The sequence below is a fragment of the Schistocerca gregaria genome, chromosome 6 (assembly GCF_023897955.1).
Source record: "Schistocerca gregaria isolate iqSchGreg1 chromosome 6, iqSchGreg1.2, whole genome shotgun sequence".
Classification (NCBI taxonomy): Eukaryota; Metazoa; Arthropoda; class Insecta; order Orthoptera; family Acrididae; genus Schistocerca; species Schistocerca gregaria.
Genome location: NC_064925.1, coordinates 332,197,208 through 332,222,383, shown reverse-complemented (window position 1 = coordinate 332,222,383; position 25,176 = coordinate 332,197,208). Strand labels below are relative to the sequence as shown.

At 40.5% G+C, this 25,176-nt stretch overlaps 1 protein-coding gene across 6 annotated transcripts in view; it reads left to right on the top strand.

Annotated features, from left to right (window-relative positions):
• Window positions 1-25,176, top strand: part of LOC126278964 (muscle-specific protein 300 kDa) — a 1,270,985-nt gene that overhangs the window by 941,756 nt on the left and 304,053 nt on the right. For all 6 annotated transcript variants that reach the window (XM_049979256.1, XM_049979254.1, XM_049979257.1 and 3 more), the window contains 8 exons: window positions 42-197; window positions 281-433; window positions 599-751; window positions 2,804-2,972; window positions 8,635-8,942; window positions 13,732-13,923; window positions 14,981-15,265; window positions 15,347-15,727. In XM_049979256.1, coding sequence (XP_049835213.1) covers window positions 42-197; window positions 281-433; window positions 599-751; window positions 2,804-2,972; window positions 8,635-8,942; window positions 13,732-13,923; window positions 14,981-15,265; window positions 15,347-15,727 — 1,797 coding nt within the window. The remainder of the gene's footprint in view (window positions 1-41; window positions 198-280; window positions 434-598; window positions 752-2,803; window positions 2,973-8,634; window positions 8,943-13,731; window positions 13,924-14,980; window positions 15,266-15,346; window positions 15,728-25,176) is intronic.

Genomic DNA, 25,176 nt, shown 5'->3' with positions numbered 1-25,176 from the left:
TTCCTGGTATTTCTCAAAAGTGAATGTATCTTTGAACCCAGGCCATACTGGATGACAGTATTCATCGGTGGGCAGGCTTTTTGGAACAGATACAGCAGTTGAACAAAACAGTTGATTACTTGGAAAGTGTATCAAATGAACTGTCAGATTTCCAGTCAACAATGTCCGAGAAGAGAGCCCAGTTAGAGCGCATAAAGGTTAGACTGGGAGGATTATGGCATATGATTCTTTTTATTATAATTGACTATTACAGTTTCTACACATGTATTTCTGGTTTCAGTGTCTGGATGAGAAGGTACGTTGTGAAAAAATTGAAACCGATAGTTTGAAAGCGAAGGCTGCAGAGATGCTAGCAAGTGGCCAACAAAGCCATGCTGCTACACAAGCACAGCAGATTTTGAATAAATTTGATTCACTAGCTGAGAGGATAAAGGTTGGTAACACCTACATTCTAACAAAGCATTTTGCCTTACAGGAGTATGTCAATAATTAACTATGTAACTCATTCATCAACTGGAATATATTATTACAGTTTAAAAAACAACTGCCATCTGGAGCATGTGTATTTTTTATAACATTATGCAACATCTGATTTCAGAACTTGCTCACTGAACGGGAAGATCAGTATAAGGATCATCGACTGTATAAGGAGGCTCATGATGACCTGATGGGCTGGTTGGGAAGAGCTCGTGAGAAAGTGCCATCACTGAAACAGAGACCTCTCAGCGACAAACTTGCAATAGAAAATGCTGTATGTATCCCCTTATACAGTTCTTATAAATGACCTATTGACAATCTATTGTTAAATGTAAAAAGTAGTGTGGCAGATGCAATGACCTGTGGTGACCAGTCACATAGCCGAAGCACTGAATATTGTATCACTTATATAAGTGCAGTTTCTTTTTTGTTTTTCTACAAAAGCAGCTATAATTACAGACAATCATAGAAAATCGAAGACTGTCCTTGCCTAGTTATTGACTTCACATAATTTCCCAAATTCATGTACCTGGTTTTGGTTCATCTACCATTACATTCCTTTCCAAACAGCATACAATACCAGCAAAACACCACATTTAGGTCACGACTGCCAGCTAATCAGTCACATTTGGTGTAAGCATCACACTCTAAAATTGCTGTTTTATATTGCACTTTCTGAAGCCTTAGTATTGTCTCTCTGTAATCAGCCATGTAAGGTTCGAGTATGCTAAACAAGAGATTTAGTGAAATCATAGGCACTCACTTCTAGAAGTGTATGAGAATTCCTGTAATAAATGTATTTCACTGCTGGCCCCTTCTTCCTGCAACGCTCTTGCAAGTGTGTTAACAGGTTGTGTTAACAGCTCAAGATTATATGAGGACACACAAGTTATATGAGTGATAGAGATGGTAGTCCTTGGTGTAATAGTTCTGGCGCACAATAAGCATTGTCGTCGTAGTTAACCGTACATTTATTCTGCTTGTATATTTACAACAAGAGCCTTGTCAAGCTAGTGGTGAGGAAAATTCATCTAATGTGTAGTTCTAACAATGTTATAAACAAGTGGGTGTTCGTGTTCAGGACTGTGCTTGAAAGAAGAAAAAATTATCTGGGTGTGTCCTTGCTTTTTGACTCATAAAGTGTCAGGTTCTTGAAACAAAACAGATAATGCAATTCAAGATTCTACTTTATTTTTGTAACTCCTTGATAAAAATGGGAGACTGAATGAAAATAAAGTTTTTAAATTATGACTGTAGTAGCATTGAAAATATAATAAGCTGAAAAGAAATATAGTAGTTTACTGTAAGATAATTGACAGTATTTATCACATACATTTTTGAGACATTAATTCTACATATGCATGAGGAAATACAGAAATTAATTCAGTACAGTGGAAGAATAATAAGTGGGGATGTAAACTGTTTTGCGGTGAATAAAGAAAGCTAAAGAATTAAAGTATCATAAGGCCAAATGAAACACATAAGATAGATGTGTTTTCTGATTTTATAAATTTCAGATTTCTTTTGGATAAACTGTAGGAAGCAAAGCTTTAGAAGGTGCAGAAAAGTAGCAGGCATTTTACTGTCAACTCTAATCAAGTCAGCTAGCAGGAGGAATGAAAAATACACACATATATACATTGTAGATGACATACGTGCTGCTTCCTCTATTCCCTTTCTCTCTCTGGGATCAGGAATCTGGCATCCAAGACTCGAGCAACTGTTTATTGGCTACCTCAAATTTTACTCATATTTGGAGAATGAAGATATTTTGCCTTTCAGTGCTCAAACATGATCTGTTATAAAATTTATAAACACCCTGCAGTAGTTAAAACTTAATGTTTAGCTTGAGTACTTCAGATTATATGTAATTATCAATAACAAGAGGATACAACAGAGTATGAGATATTGAGGGGCAGAGCAGGTATATACCTATGCACATAGAATTTTGGAAAAGATTTGGAAAAAGAAGAAGAAGAAGAAGAAGAAGAAGAAGAAGAGTGAAATTATAATTCAAAAAAATTTCTCTAGCTACTACTCTTGATTAAGTCATGCAACACCTGAGACTTTTGGCATGGAGGAAACATATCATGTCTATAATGAACAATAAGGTCAACAGCAGTAGCAGCTGCATTTGTATTTCCATTGAATATTGAAATTTTAAAAAAAGTACTTCAAGCTTTTATTTCCGTATGTTTCAAACTGAATTTTTAAGTCTACATAATCTGTCTAAGCAGTTCTGGATGCCGTGCATCTAGCATTTTGGTAGTTCTTGCAGTGTCATTTCTTTTATGTTATATTGTAAATTTGAATACTGCCATTTCAGGTTGCTCCATTGGAAGCTCTGTTGAATAAACAGGCACAGGGTGAATTACTTGTAGAGCATCTGACACACACAGCTGAGGTTGCTGCTGCAAGTACTGCTCCTCAAGGGCAAGAAATAATCAAGAATGAGGTCCGTGCTCTACGAGAGTCATTTGAGGGATTGTTCAAAGGTATGTGTGTGCTGCACATAAAAGTGAAATTTTGTATTTTTAAATTTTAGTCTGACAGTTGGTGCTTCACTGGTAATGCTATTGTTTCTTTATGCTTAAGTGTACCAAACAAACTCTCCTACACAGGTTTCCAGTATTATTGTTCAGGCAATAAAATCTTAGTTCACCCCATTGATTTGACTTGATTTTATCAGGAAAGCCAAAGCAACATTGGTCAAGCCTGCTCCGAAACAGAGTTTATTGTGCGGTATCATTCCCTGTGTCTCTAGTAAAGCCAACCAGTGCCCTTGAACAGTGCAAGGAGATTTTTTGCCAGTGCTTTGCCAGATACAATTTCTTCAGGTATAGTTGATCCATATATTCTGTGTCTTTTGTTCTCCAATGCCTCGCATTCAGAGATCAAATGTGATGCGGTTTCCTCCCTCACACCACACAACCTACATTTGGGGTCTTCCTCTATTATCTCCAGTGTATATAGATGTTTTTTGAAGTTCCCATGGCCTGTCAATTGTCTATCCATGAGTTTCATTTCTCTCTTGTTCAAGCCCAGGATTGAGAGACTTCTCTTAGAACATGACTTCGGCATCAATACCTTGCCATGTTTTTGCTTTTGGACCTTAGCTCAATAATCTACATGCTGTCTCCTTGTCCAGTCTTGTAGTTTTATTTTGGTCATCGCCTCGGTGAGTGTCAGTACAGGTTCCAGTCCAATAAATGGTGTCATTGCCCCTATTCTGGCCAACCTATTGGTTTGCTCATTACCACTAATCTTTGAGTGACCATGGACCCACAATAGGTTTACTCTATTGCTTTCCCCTAGCCCCACAAAGACTTTGTGGCATTCTGTCACAATCTTTGATCTTGTTGCAGAGGCTGCCAGTGCTGTTAGGGCTTCTTGACTACGACCTCTGTAGCATCCCCACAAACTCTCCTCCATGCACACTCTGATAGCAGATATTTCTGCTTGAAACACAGTGGCCATCTTCCTAGAGAGATTGCACTCTCCAGCCTTGGCTGCTCTCCATATACCCCAGCCCCAAAACCTTGGTCTGTTTTTGAACCATCAGTGAAACAGACTATGTCCCCAGTATGGTGTCAAAATTTGTTCTCCCAGAGCTCTCTACTTCCAATTACTACATTGAAAGGCTTGTTGAAGCAGCTGGGGGTTATTATATAGTCAGCCAGCATTTTTCCAACCATACCTATGTCTACCTCACTCAGTATTTCAGTGTGAAATCGAGGATACCCCAGTGAGTTCCCGTTTTTGCCATGCTTCAACATGTGTGCTCCAGCTGCTGCCTCCATCTTTACCGTCAGGTGTAATGGGGGCATGTGCAGCATGGTTCCCATCTCATCAGTGGGTGTGCTGCCAATTCCACCTGTAATGGCTAAGCAGACCCATCTGTGCACCTTAGCAAGCCCCTTAGCAGCTACCTGCTGTTCTACCTTTTTCTACCACACTGTAGCCCCATAAGTGATAATAGGTCTTACTACCATGGTGTGTATCCAGTACTTACTCTTGGGGCTTAAGCCCCAGTTTTTACCACAAGTTCTCCTGGTACTCATTAGAATACCATTCACCTTGGAACAGGTGATCCTTATGTGAGGGGTCCACGATAGTTTCTCATCCAGGGTTACCCCTAGATATTTCACTATCCTCTTCACTGGTAGAGTTTCATTGAGGAGCTTGAGATTCCAATATGTGCATTGGATCTGCTTCCTCGTAAATGGTACTACAACAGTCTTCTTAGGACTGGCTGTTACATCCTGTTTCCTGCACCAATTTTGCACAATGTTCAGTGCTCCTTGTGCCATAGCTGTGACTGTACTTGAGAATTTGCCAGTATTACTATGACAAAGATCGTCTGCGTATCCCTGGCAAAAGTATTGTCCAGAGTTTAATTCTACAATGAGTTCATTCACCACAAGGTTCCACAGTAGAGGGGATGGGACCCATCCTTCTGGACAGGCTCTGGTGGTATTGATTACATTTTTTCTTGCATCATGATGGCTTCTACCTTTCTACCACTAAGCATGGCTCTAATCTACCTGCAAATGGTGGTCTGCAAGCCATGCACCTCTGCTTCCTTAACCACAGATTTGAAGGCCATGTTGCTAAAAGCACCTTCAATGTCCAAGAAGATGCAGGGGGCTACTTCCTGAAAGTGTAATCCTTTCTCCACCTTCCCAACAAGTTGGTGGAGTGCAGTTTCACATGATTTTCCTGGTTGGTGTGTGTATGTTGGTTTATGTGTAGAGGGACCCTAGTTAACCTCCTCTCCCTAACATGCACACTGACCAGTTTTTCTAATGTTTTAAGAGGAAAGAAGGACAGACCAGTTGGTCTCATATCCTTGGCCTTGGTATGATAGTTCTCCCTGGCTTTGTAATGAAGACGACCTACACTGCCCTCCAGCATTAGGAATGATTCCTCATTGGATTTTACTATAATCAACACATTCTCTGGCAGATTCCTAGTTCTCCCTTCAAATACCTGAAAACCAATATCTCACAAGGACCTCGTCCTGGTCTATGTTGTCTGTAAGAGTACATTGAGGCAAATGAGTAGTTCCAGCATTTAATGTGCTGTCCTTGTACACTCCCCAGTGTCTTTCCTTAAAGTTCCTTCTGGATTAGTTGGTATCCTAGTGAGGATTTTGTGAAGTCTGTCCTATTGAGCCCATTTTCCTTTTCTTGTCCCAATGTTAAACAGTCTTCATACCTGTTTCCTCTGTGATTCCAGGTTGTTGTTCCACCAAGATGCATTCCTATTTGTGCACTTTTTGGCCATTCAGTGGTTGTCATTGTATGAGGTCTTGATGGCCTCTGCTATCTCCTCAAACTCTACAGGATTCCTTATCGAAGTACTGACTTCCAGTAGGCTTGAGTCGAGGTCCCTCCTATATGCCTCCCAGTCCGTTCTCCTGGGGTTCCTATAGAACATGGTCTGTCTAATGCCCATTTCAACCTTGAACTTAATATAGATGTGGTCTGATGAGGATGGCTCTAAAAAGTCACAGGCCATTGTTTGAAATAACTACCCATCTAAGTGTAACCAAAGGTTATGTCTATTACCTGTTCCCTTCTTGTATTCCTAAATGTAGGTTCCTTGCCCCTGTTGAGGATTTCTTAAGTTATTAACTAGAATAAATTCTAAAGATTGTCATCTCTACTGTTGATGTCGGCACTGCCCCACACTAAGTTGTGGGCATTAATGTGGCACCCAACCAACAGTTGGTCGCCCTGTTGTGCACAGGCTTCTATCAGCCTCATCACCTCCTGAGTAGGAGGAGCACTGTCCTCATGAGGAAGGTATGCCGAGGCTTTACTTACTCCCTCATGATACCTTCCTCACCTTGCTGCATCTTGATGGTCACTAATTCCGTAGAACAAAAGTCTGCCATTGGCTTGAAGGGGATTCCATTTTTTACGTAAATGCATGTTCTGGAGTTTCTTATATTTCTAACATAAATCACCTTACCTCCAGTGCCACCAAGGCCTGATACATCCCCTTTATATAAATAGGGTCTCTGAATCAGGGCCACATCCATTTCCTGTCTATCCAAAAGACGACTCAAGGCAGCAGTGGCCCCTTTATCTGCAGCACATTCAGTCTCCATCTTGTCACCATTGTTGCTTCTGATGTCTTTGATTACCCTGACAGCAACCTGTGAGAACCCCAAGAATAGTCTCAGGTCCTGTTCCTGCATTCCCCTCAGGGACTTCTCTCTGACTTCCAGTACAAGGGTTTAGCCATTTGGTGCAACCTTCCAGTTGATTACCTTCCAAACCTCTGTCGAGACTGTCAGGTTTTGAGAACGTATTTTCTCAATCACAGCCTCTGGAGAGGTATCCTTAAGGAGATTTGGCACCCAGATTAATATCTTTGCGGTCTTGAAGAGCTCAGCTGCTGTCTTTACCAGTAGCTTTGCATCCTCCCACAGTGATATTAGGGGCACCTTTTCCTTAAGCCAGTCCACTGTACGCACTCCCTAACAGACAAAGATAAGAGCACTGTGATCCAGATAGACTCTCCTGAATTTAGGTCCTGGACCAGTATCCCCCCCAATCTTCTCAAAGAGAGCCATCTGTGCGAGCTTCTCCTGCTGCAAGGTGATTTTGACCAGTGGATAGCCTTGCTGGATAACCGCCATCCTAAAAACCAAGACTGTAGTACTATAGGTCTGTTTTCCTATTTCTTGCCTTGGATTTTTCTGAATAAAGTTATCCTTAGAAGTGGGAGTCTTACATTCCTCCCTTGTTCTCTTACTGCCTGCCCTCAGTGTAGAAGGGGTTTGTACACCCCCTTTGCCCTGGGACAGTCTTTTCTTGGAGATCTTGGCCTCAAGCCCTTTTAGTTCCCTCCACTTTTGTTTAGGAAGCCACTCTTTGACTTCCTTTAGCATTTGTTCTCTAAGAAGTTTCCTCCTCTGAGCTCCAGACAAGTCTTTGATCTTAATCTGGTCCAACTTCTTAGTAACCATTCCCACTTCTTGAACAGGTCTGTCCCCCTAAGCATGTTAAGGGGAAGTTTTCCATCAGTTCCAGCCCTGATGTTTAGGTGTCTTGAGGTCTCAACTTGCCCCTTTCTTGTCCATTTTGGTCCCATGAGAGTTAGGGATCTAATCAGTCCACACCACAGAAACTCCATGCGGTGCAATGCTAATTATTCAGGGAGGTCGTCCGGTATCCCTGAGGCTCCATTCGCAACACATCTTCCCACATGTCATGCACTCCTCGGCACGGATAGCATCACACCTTGGGTTGGGTACTGAGGATTTGGGAAAGGGCAAGAAATGGATGTGGGATGACAGATCGTTGTGGGCCACACTTAGTCTTGTCTATCAGCCAAGACCTTACCAACCATAGATTCTCACAGCCGGCATAGCCCTCAACTCCCTGTGAACACACAAGCCCCTCCCCCCGCACGGACTATGTTACTTCAAGGTGGCGTCCCTCGGGGATGAGTTTACCCCATGCTTTTGCAGTGTTTTCAGTAACTAGTTTTTTTCCCCTGTAGCTTCATCACCTTGCTCTATACAGAAGAGGTCATTTGTTTCCAAACTGTGAATGTCATTTACTGAAAAACAAAGTTCTACTACCATGTATTGACTAAAATAAAGCCAGGAAAATAGAAGGAAATAGCAGGGACTAGCAGCCTTTGAGAGCCCACACACAAACCCAAAAGTAATATGTTGAAATCTCCAACTGCCTTTCAACTGAATGTTAAGATTGTTATCTTGAATAGGTCCAGACTGTCCAACTGAGCTAATGCAATTTATGAAATATGTACTAGACTACGTGTTAGGGGGAAAAGAATAATTTTGTCTAATAAGTCAGCTTTCTATTATTCTAAATGAGTTCCTTGTGTTCTAGAACATGTAACATGTGGCTTAGTCAATTATACATTTTATGCCACATATGTTTAAGGAGCTGAGTGTTGTTTACACCAGAGAGTGAGTGTGAGTGAACTTGTTATTTGTTTAGGTGGACTGCTACTAAGGTTCAGATTTTAATACTAAATAAGTGTTAACTCAGTCCTATATTTCTTATTTTTACATATTTATATCTTAGATAAAAAGGGCATATTGTAATGTGCCTGGACAGCTTGCTAAACATACCATATTGGGTTGTGCATCACTTTACTTTCTTTACTGTACAGATATTAAGCATCAGAAGGAGCAGTTGGAAGCAACTGTAGTACAGTGGCGTGATTATAAGGAGGAATATGAACGCCTTTCTGATTGGCTTCAGCAGATTGATATTCTTATCAAGGCTCAGAAGACAGCAATGTTAGCAACACTGCCAGAGAAAGAGAAACAAGTGAAGGAAGTTAAAGATATCCTTGAAAAACTTGAGAAAGGACGTGAACAGATTGAACGTTTCAACAGTACAGCTTCTGCTCTTCTACAGTCACATCTAGATACTTACGTCAACAATCAGCTACGACACTTGAACTCTAGATATGAGGTATGTCATATAAATATATATTACTAGATTATTTTTTGTTTCATCTGAACATTCAATAACTCCAGTACTATTAATCTGAGTACATATGAAAATAATATATGAAAATGTAGTATACATAAGTGTTGAAGCAATGACATTTGCCTTTGAGACAGAATAATAAGCTACAGTCATCCTAGTTAGAAAGAAGTTGATGATTGTTTTGACTCTAAAATTCGCCTCAGTCAGTCAGCTAATAATAGAAGCAACATATGTGTGACTTTTGGGGCAAATAGACCCACTAATGCTAGTATGCCTTGTGGATATATTTCCATCTGTGTTTTCAACAATCAGAATCATAAACTCAAAAACTGAAATATCCTTGTACTCTGTTCATAAAGTATGGTTAATTGATAGATACTTCCTACATGTCTGTGATTGGTTATTAATTCTATTTTTATGGACTGGAAGTGTTATTGTTAAACATTTCTACTCCAGTTGAATACTACTGTGATGCAATAAAACTGAAGGCATGTATTTGATGTTAGGAGAGTGATAATTATTTTATTTTATAGGTCAAGTCAATCTTGATAAAAGTATTCTTAAGAAGATGGGTACTGAATTATCATAGATGAAAAGTTCTTGGTTGTTATTCAGCATCCATTTGTTTGTTAATTGTTAGATCAAGCAGATTTTAATCACTGACACCGAGGCTAAAAACTGGCTTCTCAGACATGATAGCATCAGCTAGGTATTCTTAGAGAGAAGGAAGCTTCTGGAATGTTGCACAGCAGGGGCCTTATAATTTGCTTCCTGCTCTCTATATGTATGTGGGGGATGCTGTCATGTCCTTTTAGTCAGCATTTTCTCCTGATGATGATGGTGCTGTTGGTGACAGTACCAATTGAAGTTATTGGAAGGTTGGGATTACCAACCAAATTGTTCTGGCTTGGCAGCCAAAAAGATTTTAGTCATCAGGTCTGGTATACAAAACTGAGATCTGTTACTATTATTGGAGCATGCAATGGAATTTACATTTTTATACATATGTAAATCTAAACAAGTTCTGCTTTTGCATATCAAACTGAAAGCGTAAGTTTTACTAAATGTGTGCAATACCATAATTTTCTTGGGGTATTGATTCAGTAAAATTTGAAGCAGGGCACCCACATAAACTACATAGTAAAAAGTTTAGTACTTCATGCTACTGGATCGAAATTCTTGCTGGGTGTACAACAGAGAAAATATTCAAAAGAGACTAACACCTTATTGTGATTTAGTAAATTTTTATGTGGCAACTCATCAACTAGTAAATGTTATTCGACACCCTAAAAGTGAATCATATAGGCCATGAAGAATGTTGTAACCATAACCTCATGAACAGCTCCTCTAAAAGTTTCAAATACTATCTTTATTGTGTTTACATATTCTAAAATAAACAAAATACATAAACAAAATTGTAGATGCAGTCTATATTAGATGTAATTTTCATTCAAATAGATCCATAGTGAGGAGACCCTCGAGGGTGTAAAATGTGTCTGAAAAATAAGAATGTGCACTAAGTATTTACAAAGAAAAACAAATATTCTAATGTAGCTTCCACAGAACACCAGATGCAGAATAAGTAAACAACATCTTAAACTTATTTTCATTTAAAAGGCAATAAATAACTTGCCACATAACATGTAAATGTTCAGTACAGTGAGGTACATATGGTACTTCTTGGGCTGTTGTAGCCATGCACCATTAAATGGAAAAATTATTTTACAACACTTGCTTGCAGTGATCACTTTACTGCACTAAATTTGCACAAAAATCAGATTATACTAATACTCTCATTTTCTAATGTTATTAGTAATCTGTACACATCAGTAAGTCCTGCCAAGAAATTTATCAGTGGAGTGGAAGGAGTTGGCCACCAATAAATCCTTTAGGCTCCTCTTAAACTGAACTTTATTAGTTTTTAAACTTTTTATGGCTCCTGCCAAGTTACTGAAACTGTGTGTTCCTGAATAATGTACGTCTTTCTGGACCAAAGTAAGTGACTTTATGTTTTTGTGAAAATGATTTTTATTTCTAGTATTAGTCCCATGAACTGAGCAGTTGATTTAAAAAAAAACTATATTTTTAATGATAAGTTTCAGTAAGAAATAAATATATTTAGAAGAAGTCATAAGTATTTGTAGTTCCCTAAACAATTCTCAGCAGGATATTCTTGAGTTCAAACCACAAATAACTGAAGAGGTCGACGGAAGGAAGTGGCAACCCACAAGAGCATATCTTTGATTCACCAAAGAACTATCACCCAATATCTCTCCTGTGTCATCTTTACAAACTGTATGAGGGACTTATTTCAAATTGTATGACAGACTCTGTTGAGATGAAACTTATTCCTCAACAAGCTGGTTTTAGACCTGGAAAATCGTGTACTAGCCAAATTCTGTGCTTAACAGAACACACAGAGGAAGGATACAAAAATAAAAAGATAACAGGGGTAGCCTTGGTCTACCTTAGCTCTGAATATGATACAATTAACCACAGGCTGCTGCTCCAGAAGCTCTATAATGAACTAAGAGACTATCAGTTTGTTAAGATTATTAAGTCTCTATTACAAAATAGACAATTTTATGTTGTCCTCAATGGGAGAAAGAGCTGGTAGAGAAACCAGAAAAATAGACACAAGGAAGTGTTTTGGTACTCTCCCTACTTAATATGTACACCAACGACCAATGTCTAAGCATACAAAACTTTTTTTCTGTTTGCGGATGACCTGGCAATTACAAGCACAGGGGAGGACCTTTGAGGATGTAGAACAGAAGCTCGAGAAAGCTCTTAGAGATATGTCTGAGTATAATAAAAACAATTTTCTTAAGCCAAGCCAGTCCAAAACGCAAGTCAGTGCCTTCCACCTTTGATCCTGGCAAGCTACCCATAAACTTACCGTCTCTTGGAATAATACCACACTGGAGCATACCAACAAACCAATTTACCTGAGCTTGGTGCTCAATAGATCTCTAACATGCAATTACCATTGCGAAATGACGCGACAAAAGGTAACTGTCAGAAATAATATTTTGCGGAAACTAGCTAATAGCAAATGGGGTGCTAAACCTTCCACATTAAGAACCACTGCACAAGCCTAATGCTTCTCTACAGTTGAATATGCCTCCCCAGTGTGATGCAGATCAACCCAAGCAAAGAAAGTTGACATAAGTCTTAATGAAACATGACAATTAATAATGGGATGCATGAAACTACTTCCCTACCAAAACTATATAGAGCTGCCGGGTTTGTGAATCCCAACTCTCAGATAACATCACATGAATTCACAGAGAGGCTCAGACAAACTATTGACGCTTGGAATCCCCTTTTTGGTAGTGAGTGTAAACCCAGGCAATTGAAATCCTGCAAAAGTTTCTTTGCTACAATAATAGAAGAACCACCAGCTGATTACCCACCTGCACAGGAAGTGCCCAGCAGATTCAGCACAAACTGGAAGACATGGAGGACGCAGAGCCAAATAAGGACAGGGGTGGCCCCCAGGGAAGATAAATATGATTAGATGGGGTCCTGGAACCACAGGTGATAAGTGTGACTGTGGCACTGTGCAGGATATGGAGCATCTGTTCACCTGCCCAAACTGCCCTTATAGGTACAACCCCGATGATTTATGGCTGGACAAGAAAGAAGCCTTGGACATGGCCCTATACTGGGCTGAAAGATTGTGACTTGGTTTCCGGACACAAAAAAGTAAAATAAGCTGTGTGTGATATCTTTTGTTAAAGCCGATGATAAGAACATAAATGCAGTAAGACAAAACAAGTTCTAAAACAGACATTTCTCTCTAGTGGTACATTTGGGGGAAAATGTTACCAGCATATGATGCATTCAGAAACATAACAGATAGTGTGATCAAACTAGTTGTACTAAACTGAGAGTTAGTACTTTCTTCCTCACCAACCCCTTCAATTCTCATTTTGTGCTTTTGGACCCTGAAAACTTGAGATTGGCTTGATGAGTTACTTCAAAAAGTAACTTTTATGACATTATGGAATAAAATTAAACCTAGAATACTTGTGTTTTTATTTTTATATCACATTTGTCTGACAACATTTACATTGCAAATAGAGATTTGTTTAGACACTACTGCAATTCTGTTATATGCTCCTTCGAGTTGAATTTATTATCAAGTTGTAACCCCAAGAATTTAACACTGTCCACTTCCTCAATCTATTTGTCATCATATTTTAGGCATTTACTGGTGAAAAACTCCTTATATGTTATATAAACTGCATATAATACGCTTTTTCAAAATTTAGTGACGAAGAATTGATTATGATTAGGTAATGAAAAATTCGTAGACAAGGTCAATCTCTCAGTTCATATGTTAACAGACAAAACTTGAGACGAGATGTTATGTATGTTCAAAAGACCCTCAGACAAAACTTGGAAATCATTGCATAGTAAACTACCTCATCACATCAAAACAATAAAGAATGTATCATTATTCAAAGTGACTCTTCAGATATATTTGTTAGATAAAATTTACTGTACTCTATCTTGTAGCATAAATATTTAAGTTTTTATAATATTGATGACAGTGTAGTTTACCACTGTGCATGCGTGTGTGGAGACTGTACTTCATCATCATATTAAGTGAATTTTTTGCTTTGCTCTTTAATATTAGGTTAAATTATTTATTTTACATTAAATTGTCTTTACCTATACTATATGGAAACCATTTGTCAATTCTGATATTTTTAACTTACTTAAATAATAAATTGGTTTGATAAATAAATAACTTCATTTATAGGTACAAGTGAATCTTGCTAAAGATGTTCTCAAGAAGGTGGAAACAAATTTTGCACAACATCAACAGTATGTTGACAATTTAGAGAAGGCAAAAGCTTGGATTGAAAATGCTAAACAGATAATTCGTGACAACAGTGGATCTTCCGATACCACAACCCGTGAAGTAATACAGGCTCGCTTGGAGAAGATACAGGTAAAAATATTCATTCAAGAATAAAAGGAGAGAAAATATATGTAATCACAGTTTGGCATTCTCCATCAATATAACTGTTGATGATTTAATCATTGCAATTGGCATCAGGCATTTGCTTCTTATACTCATCACAAATATAGTGTATTCTAGATTGTGAATTAAAAAACTGTAACACACTGCACTGATTGTTTAGAATTCTCAATGCTTTGCCACTTGTATATACGCAGGAAGTATTTCTGACAAACACATGCTTCTTATCATCCTCCTGATTTCAGCATAGTTTCCTCCCGGTTGTGTATTGCATAGAACTTTCTCTTTGTCATCCTATCTCCTCCAACACTTTTCCTTTTATTTTGGTTGATCAGTTCTATTGCAAGACTTTGTAATTTTTCTGCCTTTGCACCAAAAATTCATGGACTTCTGCAACAGTCAAATTCTTTGGTTGTATATCTTATGTGTTATTTCCCATTTATCCCATTCTCTCGTATGTTGTTTCTCTTTGTGCTGAGATATGATACTTTTGTATTTAATTTTTTAATGTCCACTAGTTGTTTATTTGTTGCTTTGTGTTTATTCTGAATTATTTGTCTATGTCTATCCATTCTTTTTCTTCTCCCTTTCATTTTATGTGTGATATCACATAATCTACACACATTCTCTTGTCTTTGTGGTATGTAAATAAATTCCCAAGCAGGTATGTTTTATTAGCCTTTACCATTGATGTTCTCTTGCTTTCTGCTAGTGTCTTTTAGTTTACCTTCCTGAAGACAAACCTTGTATAGAAATTTTTCACACAGCACAGCATCTTTTGAAATTTTACCAAATATTGTATTGTATAACAATGGCCATAACCATATATGCTGTTTTTTGTTATTTTGTATGAAGGTGTTTCAGGACATTACAATCTCTGTCATCCAACCAACATACTAATTTAGAATAATTTAAGAGTACATACAGAGCTAATTATTGTAAAGCATAGTAACAACTTTGCAAGTTGCTTCTGAGGAAGTATAATCAAGTTAATCTTAGTTGTATGTTTGCTGATTTGCTTCAATAGGAACTACTGCATCGCCAGGAAGAAGGCCAGGCTCTTGTTCATGCGACAGTAAACTGTGGAGAAAAAGTACTTCGCAATACACGATCTGATGGCCGAGATACTATTAATGCACAACTTCGTGATCTGCAAGCAGAGTGGGATCGTCTTGTGCGCAAAACGTCCACAGCTAAAGTGCATCTCGAGACAAATCTGTTACAGTGGGCAGATTACAGTTCATCATATTCACAACTTCAACAATGGATTAGTGATCGTGAAGCTAAACTGCTGCAAGTATGTGAACAGAAGGTAAGTAAGACAACAACAAAACATGAAATATTGACACAGTCTGGTTTGTTGGACTGTGAGTAAAATGTTCATGATTTTCAGGTGTCAAAAGCCAAAAAGGGCCAGGCTCCAGGCCTCAGCTCTTTAAGTCTTGGTGAACGCAAAGCTACACTAAGAAAGACAAACAGTATAGTCCAAGATATTGTGTCATTTGAACCTATGATACAATCAGTTACATTGAAAGCAGAAGATCTACAGCAAGCTCAACCAGCATCGGAAATATCAAGCAAATATGAGACTCTCACAAAACAAGCGAAAGAACTATATGCTCGTCAGAAAGAAACTGTCGAGCAACACCAGGCATTCATTGATGCAGGAAATGACTTCATGCAATGGATAAGGGCTGCTAGAGAGAAACTCAGCAAGTGCTCAGAGCCCACCGGTGACAAGGAGTCACTTAGTGGGAAGATATCGCAGCTGAAGGTAATGTAAATTTGTTAATGTGCTACCTGTATATTTTTACAAGATATGTGGATCATGTCATTATTCATAGCCAAGAAATACAGGAAACCCCCAGAGTATAGGGTGTTCCCAAAGACCATATGTATTTCGAACAGATTTATGTATCTCGTGTCAAAAACATACATAGGTGCACAGTTAATATGCCATATAGTCTTTGACCGAAATTTGGCCACTTCCAGTCCATTTTCTGTCACTTGATGGAGGTCTTCTACAATCCAAGAGGCTGGACACAGTCGTCACTGAAGCATGTCCTGGACAATCTGGACTTCTCCACAATCACACTTAATATTGTTTTCTGTACTGTAGCCCCATCTTGCCAGAGTAAACCTTGATCTTCCCACTCCTGATCTCAGCCTATTCAAAGATTTCCAGGTTATCTGTTCCTCATCATGTCCTGGAGGCAGAGTTTGAGGATCTCTTTTCGAACCAGATGGAAGGGATATCTTTACCTCCAAAATTGCACCCTGGCATTTTCAGCAGTGGTAGTTAAGTATCTTTGATGTTCTAAAGAAGCTCTTCCTTGACTTCAGTCATTGCAAATTTAGTTTATGCCTGTACAGGAGATGGGTTTGTTCTTGTTCCACTTTCTTTCATTCCCTATTCACCGCAATTTCTCTTTGAATGAGAAGTGTTGCTATTGCTGCAAAGTGGTATATCCATTCGACAGGAGTAGATTTCAAACAACCTATTATAATTCTGCAGGTATTGTTGAGAGCTACGTCTACCTTTTTGACATGTGACAAGCATACTCTGCTGAAGAATAGGCTAATGCACGTGCACAGGTTTGGATGGTTTCATGTTGATTGCATCACTGTGCCCCTACCAATTTTCTTAAGAGATTGTTCGTGCTGCAAACTTTCAACTTGCAGTTCATGCAGTGTCTCTTGAAGGTAATAGATCTGTCCAGCGTCAATCTGAGGTATTTTGGAGTTGACCAGTGTTGTAACTAAACTCCTGACCATACTATCACCAACTTATGAGTAACTTCCCTGTTTCTCAAATAGAAAGCACACACTTGAGTCCTTGAGGGGTTTCGTTTAAGCTGATTTTCAGGGCCACAGTTAACTGTTATATCTGTTAAAATAGAAGGCATAACAACAGCAAAAGAAGAGCTGCTACAAGATCTATGCAGTCAACACCAGTGCTAGGTACTGTGTGTACAGGAGACACACAGCAGTGACGATATGTGAAGGCCAAAAATAACGAAATGCTCCTTGCCATTGAAAGACCGCATGATAAATATGGAAGTGCTATTTTTGTTCATCTGGATGAATATATTTATTAAATTGTGTGACAAAAATATGGAAGCACTATTTTTGTTCATCTGGATGAATATATTTATTAAATTGTATGACAAACAGCTTCAAAACTTCGAACACATATTTACAAATCTGTCAAGTTTAGATTAAAGATGTTCGGTATATCCTCCATCAGTGACGGACAATATCATATTAATACTCAAATTTAACTAATTAATGGAAAATCTCATATAAAGATGTGAAACAATTACTAACAAAGAGATAGAGGGGCTGGCCAGTACTTACCTCAGCTCAGTACAGCCGATAGAGACACAAAAAACAACCGAAAATTTAAGCTCCTAGCTTTCGGAATAAATGTTCCTTCATCAGGGAGGAGAGAGGGGAAAGAAAGGGAAGAAGGGAAAGTGGATTTAGTTACTCACAACCCAGGTTATGAAGCAACAGGGAAAGGAAAACAGGGAAGGTAGCAAGGATGGAGGCATGGTTGTCAGAGGGAAGCCAAAGATGATCTTTGGCTTCCCTCTGACAACCATGCCTCCATCCTTGCTACCTTCCCTGTTTTCCTTTCCCTGTTGCTTCATAACCTGGGTTGTGAGTAACTAAATCCACTTTCCCTTCTTCCCTTTCTTTCCCCTCTCTCCTCCCTGATGAAGGAACATTTATTCCGAAAGCTAGGAGCTTAAATTTTCGGTTGTTTTTTGTGTCTCTATCGGCTGTACTGAGCTGAGGTAAGTACTGGCCAGCCCCTCTATCTCTTTGTTAGTAATTAATACTCAAATTTCTCCCATACCCACATAAGCGTGTTCATCATCACTGATGTTTTGGCAGTACAGATCTGCTTCTTCAACACTTCTATGTTCTGTGATAGTGTTGGTGCATAAATGTTGCCCTGAATGAAACCTCATAGGAATAATTCACAGGACATCAAATCCAGTGACATGGAGGTCAGCTGAGAATTGCTATGTCACCAGCTGTTTGACGAACAATCCAGTGGCTTGGTACAGTGTCCTTCAGATTTTCATGCAGGAGGGGTACCCCATCTTGTTGATAAATAAAGTCGTCATCGTTCAGCTCTGGAAACAATAAGTTTTGTAACATGGCAAGATACTGCTGCCTTTAACCATGTTTCTATCAAAGAAGAATGGCTCATAAATGCAAAAGTGTTATAACTGTCAATTATATAATTATAAGAAAATGCCATGTATTTGTAACAGCTGTAATTTGGACGGATTCATAATCAGCTGAAGTCTTGGAACATACCAAATTATTGTTGTAGGTAGTTGTAACTCCCATTTATTTTAATCAAAATATCCACGGGTGTACTGCCGGTCTATAGTGTCCAACGGGCACAATATTTCGGCGATCAAACATGTCGCCATCATCAGGTGAACTGACGGACTGAGCTCCTGTGAATGCGCTGGCACTGAGATCCGTACACTATGGCTGCTCAGGGGGAACTGGGTTCGGTCGCGGCGGCGGCCGAATTAAATACCCTCCGCCCGCGGCACGCACCCTCCGCCGTCCGCGCCCCACGCCACGGTAGCGCGGTGGAACAGATTGCGACGGCGTCTGAGATGACGTCAGTGTGATGGCTCTGTCCGCCGTGGTCGTCACAACTATGCGTTTGCTCGATTTACTCTTGATTAACCCAATCGCTGGTTCCCAAGCCTTGCAAAGATTATAGCCACAGTCACGGTTTATGAGGAGTATGACCGCACGAGGATTCTGGTACAGACGTCGAGATACTGGGACAGCGTTGTTAGAGAGGCCATCGAAATTCGCACCAATGACGACCTCATAAACCGTGACTGTGGCTATAATCTTAGCAAGGCTTGGAAACCAGCGATTGGGTTAATCAAGAGTAAATCGAGCACACGCATAGTTGTGACGACCACGGCGGACAGAGCCATCACACTGACGTCATCTCAGACGCCGTCGCAATCTGTTCCACCGCGCTACCGTGGCGTGGGGCGCGGACGGCGGAGGGTGCGTGCCGCGGGCGGAGGGTATTTAATTCGGCCGTCGCCGCGACCGAACCCAGTTCCCCCTGAGCAGCCGTAGTGTACGGATCTCCTTGCCGGCGCGTTCACAGGAGCTCAGTCCGTCAGTTCACCTGATGATGGCGACATGTTTGATCGCCGAAATATTGTGCCCGTTTTCGCATCCCGCAACTACCTTCCCAACCTGGTACAGAAGCAGATAACCAGAGCCACTTCCTCATCCCCTCAAACCCAGAACCTCTCACAGAAGAACCCCAAAAGTGCCCCACTTGTGACAGAATACTTCCCGGGACTGGATCAGACCTTGAATGTGGCTCTCCAGCAGGGATACGACTTCCTAAAATCCTGCCCCGAAATGAGATCCATCCTTCATGAAATCCTCCCCACTACACCAAGAGTGTCTTTCCGCCGTCCACCTGACCTTCGTAACCTCTTGGTTCATCCCTATGAAATACCCAAACCACCTTCCCTACCCTCTGGCTCCTACCCTTGCAACCGCCCCCGGTGTAAAACCTGTCCTATGCACCCTCCCACCACCACCTACTCCAGTCCTGTAACCCGGAAGGTGTACACGATCAAAGGGGAGAGCCACATGTGAAAGCACCCACGTGATTTACCAACTGACCTGCCTGCACTGTGACACTTTCTATGTGGGAATGACCAGCAACAAACTGTCCATTCGCATGAATGGACACAGGCAGACAGTGTTTGTTGGTAATGAGGATCACCCTGTGGCTAAACATGCCTTGATGCACGGCCAGCACATCTTGGCACAGTGTTACACCGTCCGAGTTATCTGGATACTTCCCACCAACACGAACCTATCCGAACTCCGGAGATGGGAACTCGCCCTTCAGTATATCCTCTCTTCTCGATATCCGCCAGGCCTCAACCTCCGCTAATTTCAAGTTGCCGCCGCTCATACCTCACCTGTCTTTCAACAACTTCTTTGCCTCTGTACTTCCGCCTCGACTGACATCTCTGCCCTTACTCTTTGCCTTTAAATATGTCTGCTTGTTTCTGTGTATGTGCGGATGGATATGTGTGTGTGTGTGTGTGTGTGTGTGTGCGAGTGTACACCTGTCCTTTTTTTCTCCTAAGGGAAGTCTTTCCGCTCCCGGGATTGGAATGACTCCTTACTCTCTCCCTTAAAACCCACATCCTTTCATTTTTCCCTCTCCTTCCCTCTTTCCTGACGAAGCAACTGCCAGTTGCGAAAGCTCGTAATTCTGTGTGTGTGTTTGTGTGTTTTGTTCATGTGCCTGTCTGCCGGCGCTTTCCCGCTTGGTAAGTCTTGGAATCTTTGTTTTTAATATATTTTTCCCATGTGGAAGTTTCTTTCTATATATATATATATATATATATATCAAGCGGGAAAGCGCCGGTTGATAGGCACAATGAATAAAACACACAAACACACACACAGAATTTGAGCTTTCGCAACTGGCGGCTGCTTCATCAGGAAAGATGGAAGGAAAAGGAAAGATGAAAGGATGTGGGTTTTAAGGGAGAGGGTAAGGAGTCATTCCAGTCCCGGGAGCGGAAAGACTTACCTTAGGGGGAAAAAAGGATAGGTATATACTCGCGCGCGCGTGCGCACACACACACACACACACACACACACACACACACACACACACACACACACACATATCCATACATACATACACAGGCACAAGCAGACATATTTAAAGGCAAAGAGTTTGGGCAGAGATGTCAGTCGAGGCGGAAGTGCAGAGGCAAAGATGATGTTGAATGACAGGTGAGGTATGAGTGGCGGCAACTTGAAATTGGCGGAGATTGAGGCCTGGTGAATAATGAGAAGAGAGGATATATTGAAGGGCAAGTTCCCATCTCCGGAGTTCGGATAGGTTGGTGTTGGTGGGAAGTGTCCAGATAACCCGGACGGTGTAACACTGTGCCAAGATGTGCTGGCCGTGCACCAAGGCATGTTTAGCCACAGGGTGATCCTCATTACCAACAAACACTGTCTGCCTGTGTCCATTCATGCGAATGGACAGTTTGTTGCTGGTCATTCCCACATAGAAAGCGTCACAGTGTAGGCAGGTCAGTTGGTAAATCACGTGGGTGCTTTCACACGTGGCTCTGCCTTTGATCATGTACACCTTCCGGGTTACAGGACTGGAGTAGGTGGTGGTGGGAGGGTGCATAGGACAGTACCTCCATTATGACAGCTGCCACCCATTCCATATCAAACGGTCCCTTCCCTACATCCTAGGCCTTCGTGGCAAACAAATCTGCTCCAGTCCTGAATCCCTGGACCATTACACCAACAACCTGAAAACAGATTTCGCATCCCGCAACTACCCTCCCGACTTAATACAGAAGCAGATAACCAGAGCCACTTCCTCATCCCCTCAAACTCAGAACCTCTCACAGAAGTACCCCAAAAGTGCCCCACTTGTGACAGGATACTTCCCGGGACTGGATCAGACTCTGAATGTGGCTCTCCAGCAGGGATACGACTTCCTAAAATCCTGCCCCGAATGGGAGATCCATCCTTCATGAAATCCTCCCCACTACACCAAGAGTGTCTTTCCGCCATCCACCTAACCTTCGTAACCTCTTGGTTCATCCCTATGAAATCCCCAAAGCACCTTCCCTACCCTCTAGCTCCAACCCTTGCAACTGCCCCCAGTGTAAAACCTGTCCTATGCACCCTCTCACCACCACCTACTCTAGTCCTGTAACCCGGAAGGTGTACACGATCAAAGGCAGAGCCACGTGTGAAAGCACCCACGTGATTTACCAACTGACCTGCCTACATTGTGACGCTTTCTATGTGGGAATGACCAGCAACAAACTGTCCATTCGCATGAATGGACACAGGCAGACACATATTTGAAACCAAGCCAATGTTGCACACAACATCTTTTACTACCAAGCTAGTACTATCAGCAAACAGAAATATGTTAGAGTTACCCATTATTCTAGAGGCCATATCATTTATATAAATGAGGAACAGTATTGGCCCAACACTGATCCCTGGGGTAACCCCCGCTTCACCATACCCCACTCAGACTCCATATCTCAGCCATTCTCAACACTGTGAATAATGACCTTTTGCTGTCTGTTGCTAAAGTAAGAGGTGAACCAATTGTGAGCTACTCCCCGTATTCTGTAATGGTCCAACCTCTGGAGCAATATTTTGTGATCAACAAAATCAAACGCCTTAGTTAAATAAAAAAAATATGCCTATTGTTTGAAAACTTTTGTCTAACCCATCCAGCACCTCACAGAGAAAAGAGAACATAGTATTTTCATTTGTTAAACGACTTATAAAGCTGAACTGTACATTTGATAGCTAACCGTGTGATATAAAATGATCAATTATCTTTATATACACGGCCTTTTCAATAACTTTAGCAAACACTGATAGCACAGAAATATGTCTAAAATTATCTACATTATCCCTTTCTTCCTTTTTATAAAGCAGCTTTACTACTGAATACTTTAATCATTCAGGAAACTGACCATTCCTAAAGGAAAAATTACAAATATGGCTAAATACCAGGGCTAACATGTGCAGCACAGTACTTTAATATTCTGCTAGGCACTCCATCATATCCATGAGAGCCCTTAGCATTCAGTGATTTAATTATTGACTCAATCTGCCCCTTATCCAAGTGAGCCCTTAGTCTTCAGTGATTTCATTATTGACTGAATGTCCCCCTTGTCTGTATCACAGAGGAGTATTTCAGACATTAATCTCGGAAAGGTATTTGCCAAGGAGATTATATGATTCCTTGCAGAAACTAAGTTTATATTTAATTCACCAGCAATTCTCAGAAAATGATTGTTAAATATTGTACATATATCTGATTTATCAGTAACAGAAATATTTTTACTATGTACTGACTTTATATAATTGACCTTGTGCTGCTGACCAGACACTTCCTTCACAACTGACCATATGGTTAATTTTATCCTGTGAGTTAGCCATTCTATTTGCATACCACATACTCTTTGCCTTCCGAATAACATTTTTAAGTGCCTGACAATACTGTGTGTAATGGGCTACTGTAGCTTGATTGTGACTACTTCTAACATTTTGATATAATTCCCACTTTGTTCTACATGCTGTCCTTATCCCACTAGTCAGCCCTAGTACCCCATTTAGAACATTCTAATAGGAAGCAACTCTCACGAGCATCCGAAATGTGTTAAGGAAAGCATTATATTTATCACCTATGTCATCAGCACTATAAACATCCTGTCACTCTTGTTCCTTGACAAGGTTTTAAAAAATTCTCTGTTGCTGTTGAATTAACTTTCCTACATAGTTTGTAATTATATGTGACTTTTGTTTGAGTAAAAAAGCCTTTTAGTGTTAAAATTTGTACACTGTGGTCTGAAAGGCCATTCACCCTTTTACTAACAGAATGTCCATCTAGTAATGAGGAATGAATAAAAATATTTTCTGTGGCTGTGCTACTGTTCCCCTGCACCCTAGTTGGAATAAACACCGTCTGCATCAGATCATATGAATTTAGGAGATCTACCAACATCCTTTTTCTTGTACCATCATATACAAAATTTATATTGAAGTTGCCACACATAACTATTTTCTGGTACTTCCTACAAAGTGATTCAAAAACTGTCTCTAGCTTGAGCAGAAATGCTCTGAAGTCATAGTTAGGGGACCTATAACCAACATCAATTAGAAGTTTAGTTCCACTAAATTCAACTGCTCGTTCCACTAAATTCAACTGCTCCTGCACAACATTCAAAAATCTGTTCAGTGCAGTGCTGGCATATGTATATGGACAATTAATGGAATATTATTTTTTACGTACACACAAAGAACTCCTTGAGAAACAGCCAGCTAATTTGTATCCTAGTAAAGGAAGCCTCTCAATTGTTAAGTTATTAAAGTGGTGCTCTGATATAATAATAACTTCAGAGTCAACATCTATAAGCAGTTCACTACCTTTATCTCTAATACCTCTTATATTTTGATGAACTATGCTAATTCCGTCTCTACTTGGAAACATTACGTCCCCCAACGGTGAACCCTTAGTTAGAGGGACTTCCTTTAAGCAGGTATACCTAGCAGCTGACGTAAATCTAAAAAAGCTGTAGCTCTAACACCAACTACTACAGGAATTTTTCCATGAGTGATCCCACCACTACCTACTACACTGTCACCTTTAAACTTTGCCAGCCTCCCCTTCCCATACTTATTGAGGTGCACGCCATGCCTTGTGAAACCCGATCTACTGATAGACCCAACAGGCACCACTAAAATGTGACCCATGCCATCTGCTGTCAGTGCTCCCTCCAGCCCCATGTTAACGTATCTAACAGCTGCATTAAGATGAGGCCAATCATGACGCTGAAACAGTTGCATGAAATGCACATTAGTGCCACCAGTTTGAATAGCTATCTTTACCAGGTCACCACCTACATCATATTCTCCGTCCCTATCAAGACTGTTCCCTGCTCTGTCCACTATTACTACCTGATCCTCCTTCGTAATATTCCTACATAACTCCCCTATGCTGTCAGTCACCTGAGCCAACCCTGCACTCGACTTCACAATGCTGGTGACCTGGTACTCATTCCCCAACACTTCCTGCAACTGCTGGTCCACACCTCTACCATGCGAACTACCTAACAGCAGAACCTCCTTCTTTCTGTTAGACTTTGCAACTGACTTAGGCCTCTTACCGTATTTACTCGAATCTAAGCCGTACCTTTTTTCCGGTTTTTGTAATCCAAAAAACCGCCTGCAGCTTAGTATCGAGTGCAAAGCAAGCGTAAGTTCTGAAAAATGTTGGTAGGTGCTGCCACAACTAACTTCTGCTACACAGGCATACTTTGCAGGCACAAAGATAAATAATGGCGCCCAAACCTCTGCGTCAGTTTTTTTTGTAGTGAAAGACGAGCTTTCTTCTCCGCCCCAAATTTCGACCACTGCATTTTCATACATTATCCAATGAAGTAAATACAAATTCCGTATTGTTAATCTTCGAATGTAGCAGCATTCCAGTGTACTACGAAAATCCGACTGACAAGACTGTTTGGGATGTTTGTCAATATGGCCAACTCTATGTTCTGAACTTTTTCCTACCTGTGAGAAGAGATGGTTGCTAATAGGAACTTTTATGAATTGTGAATCACATGAGGT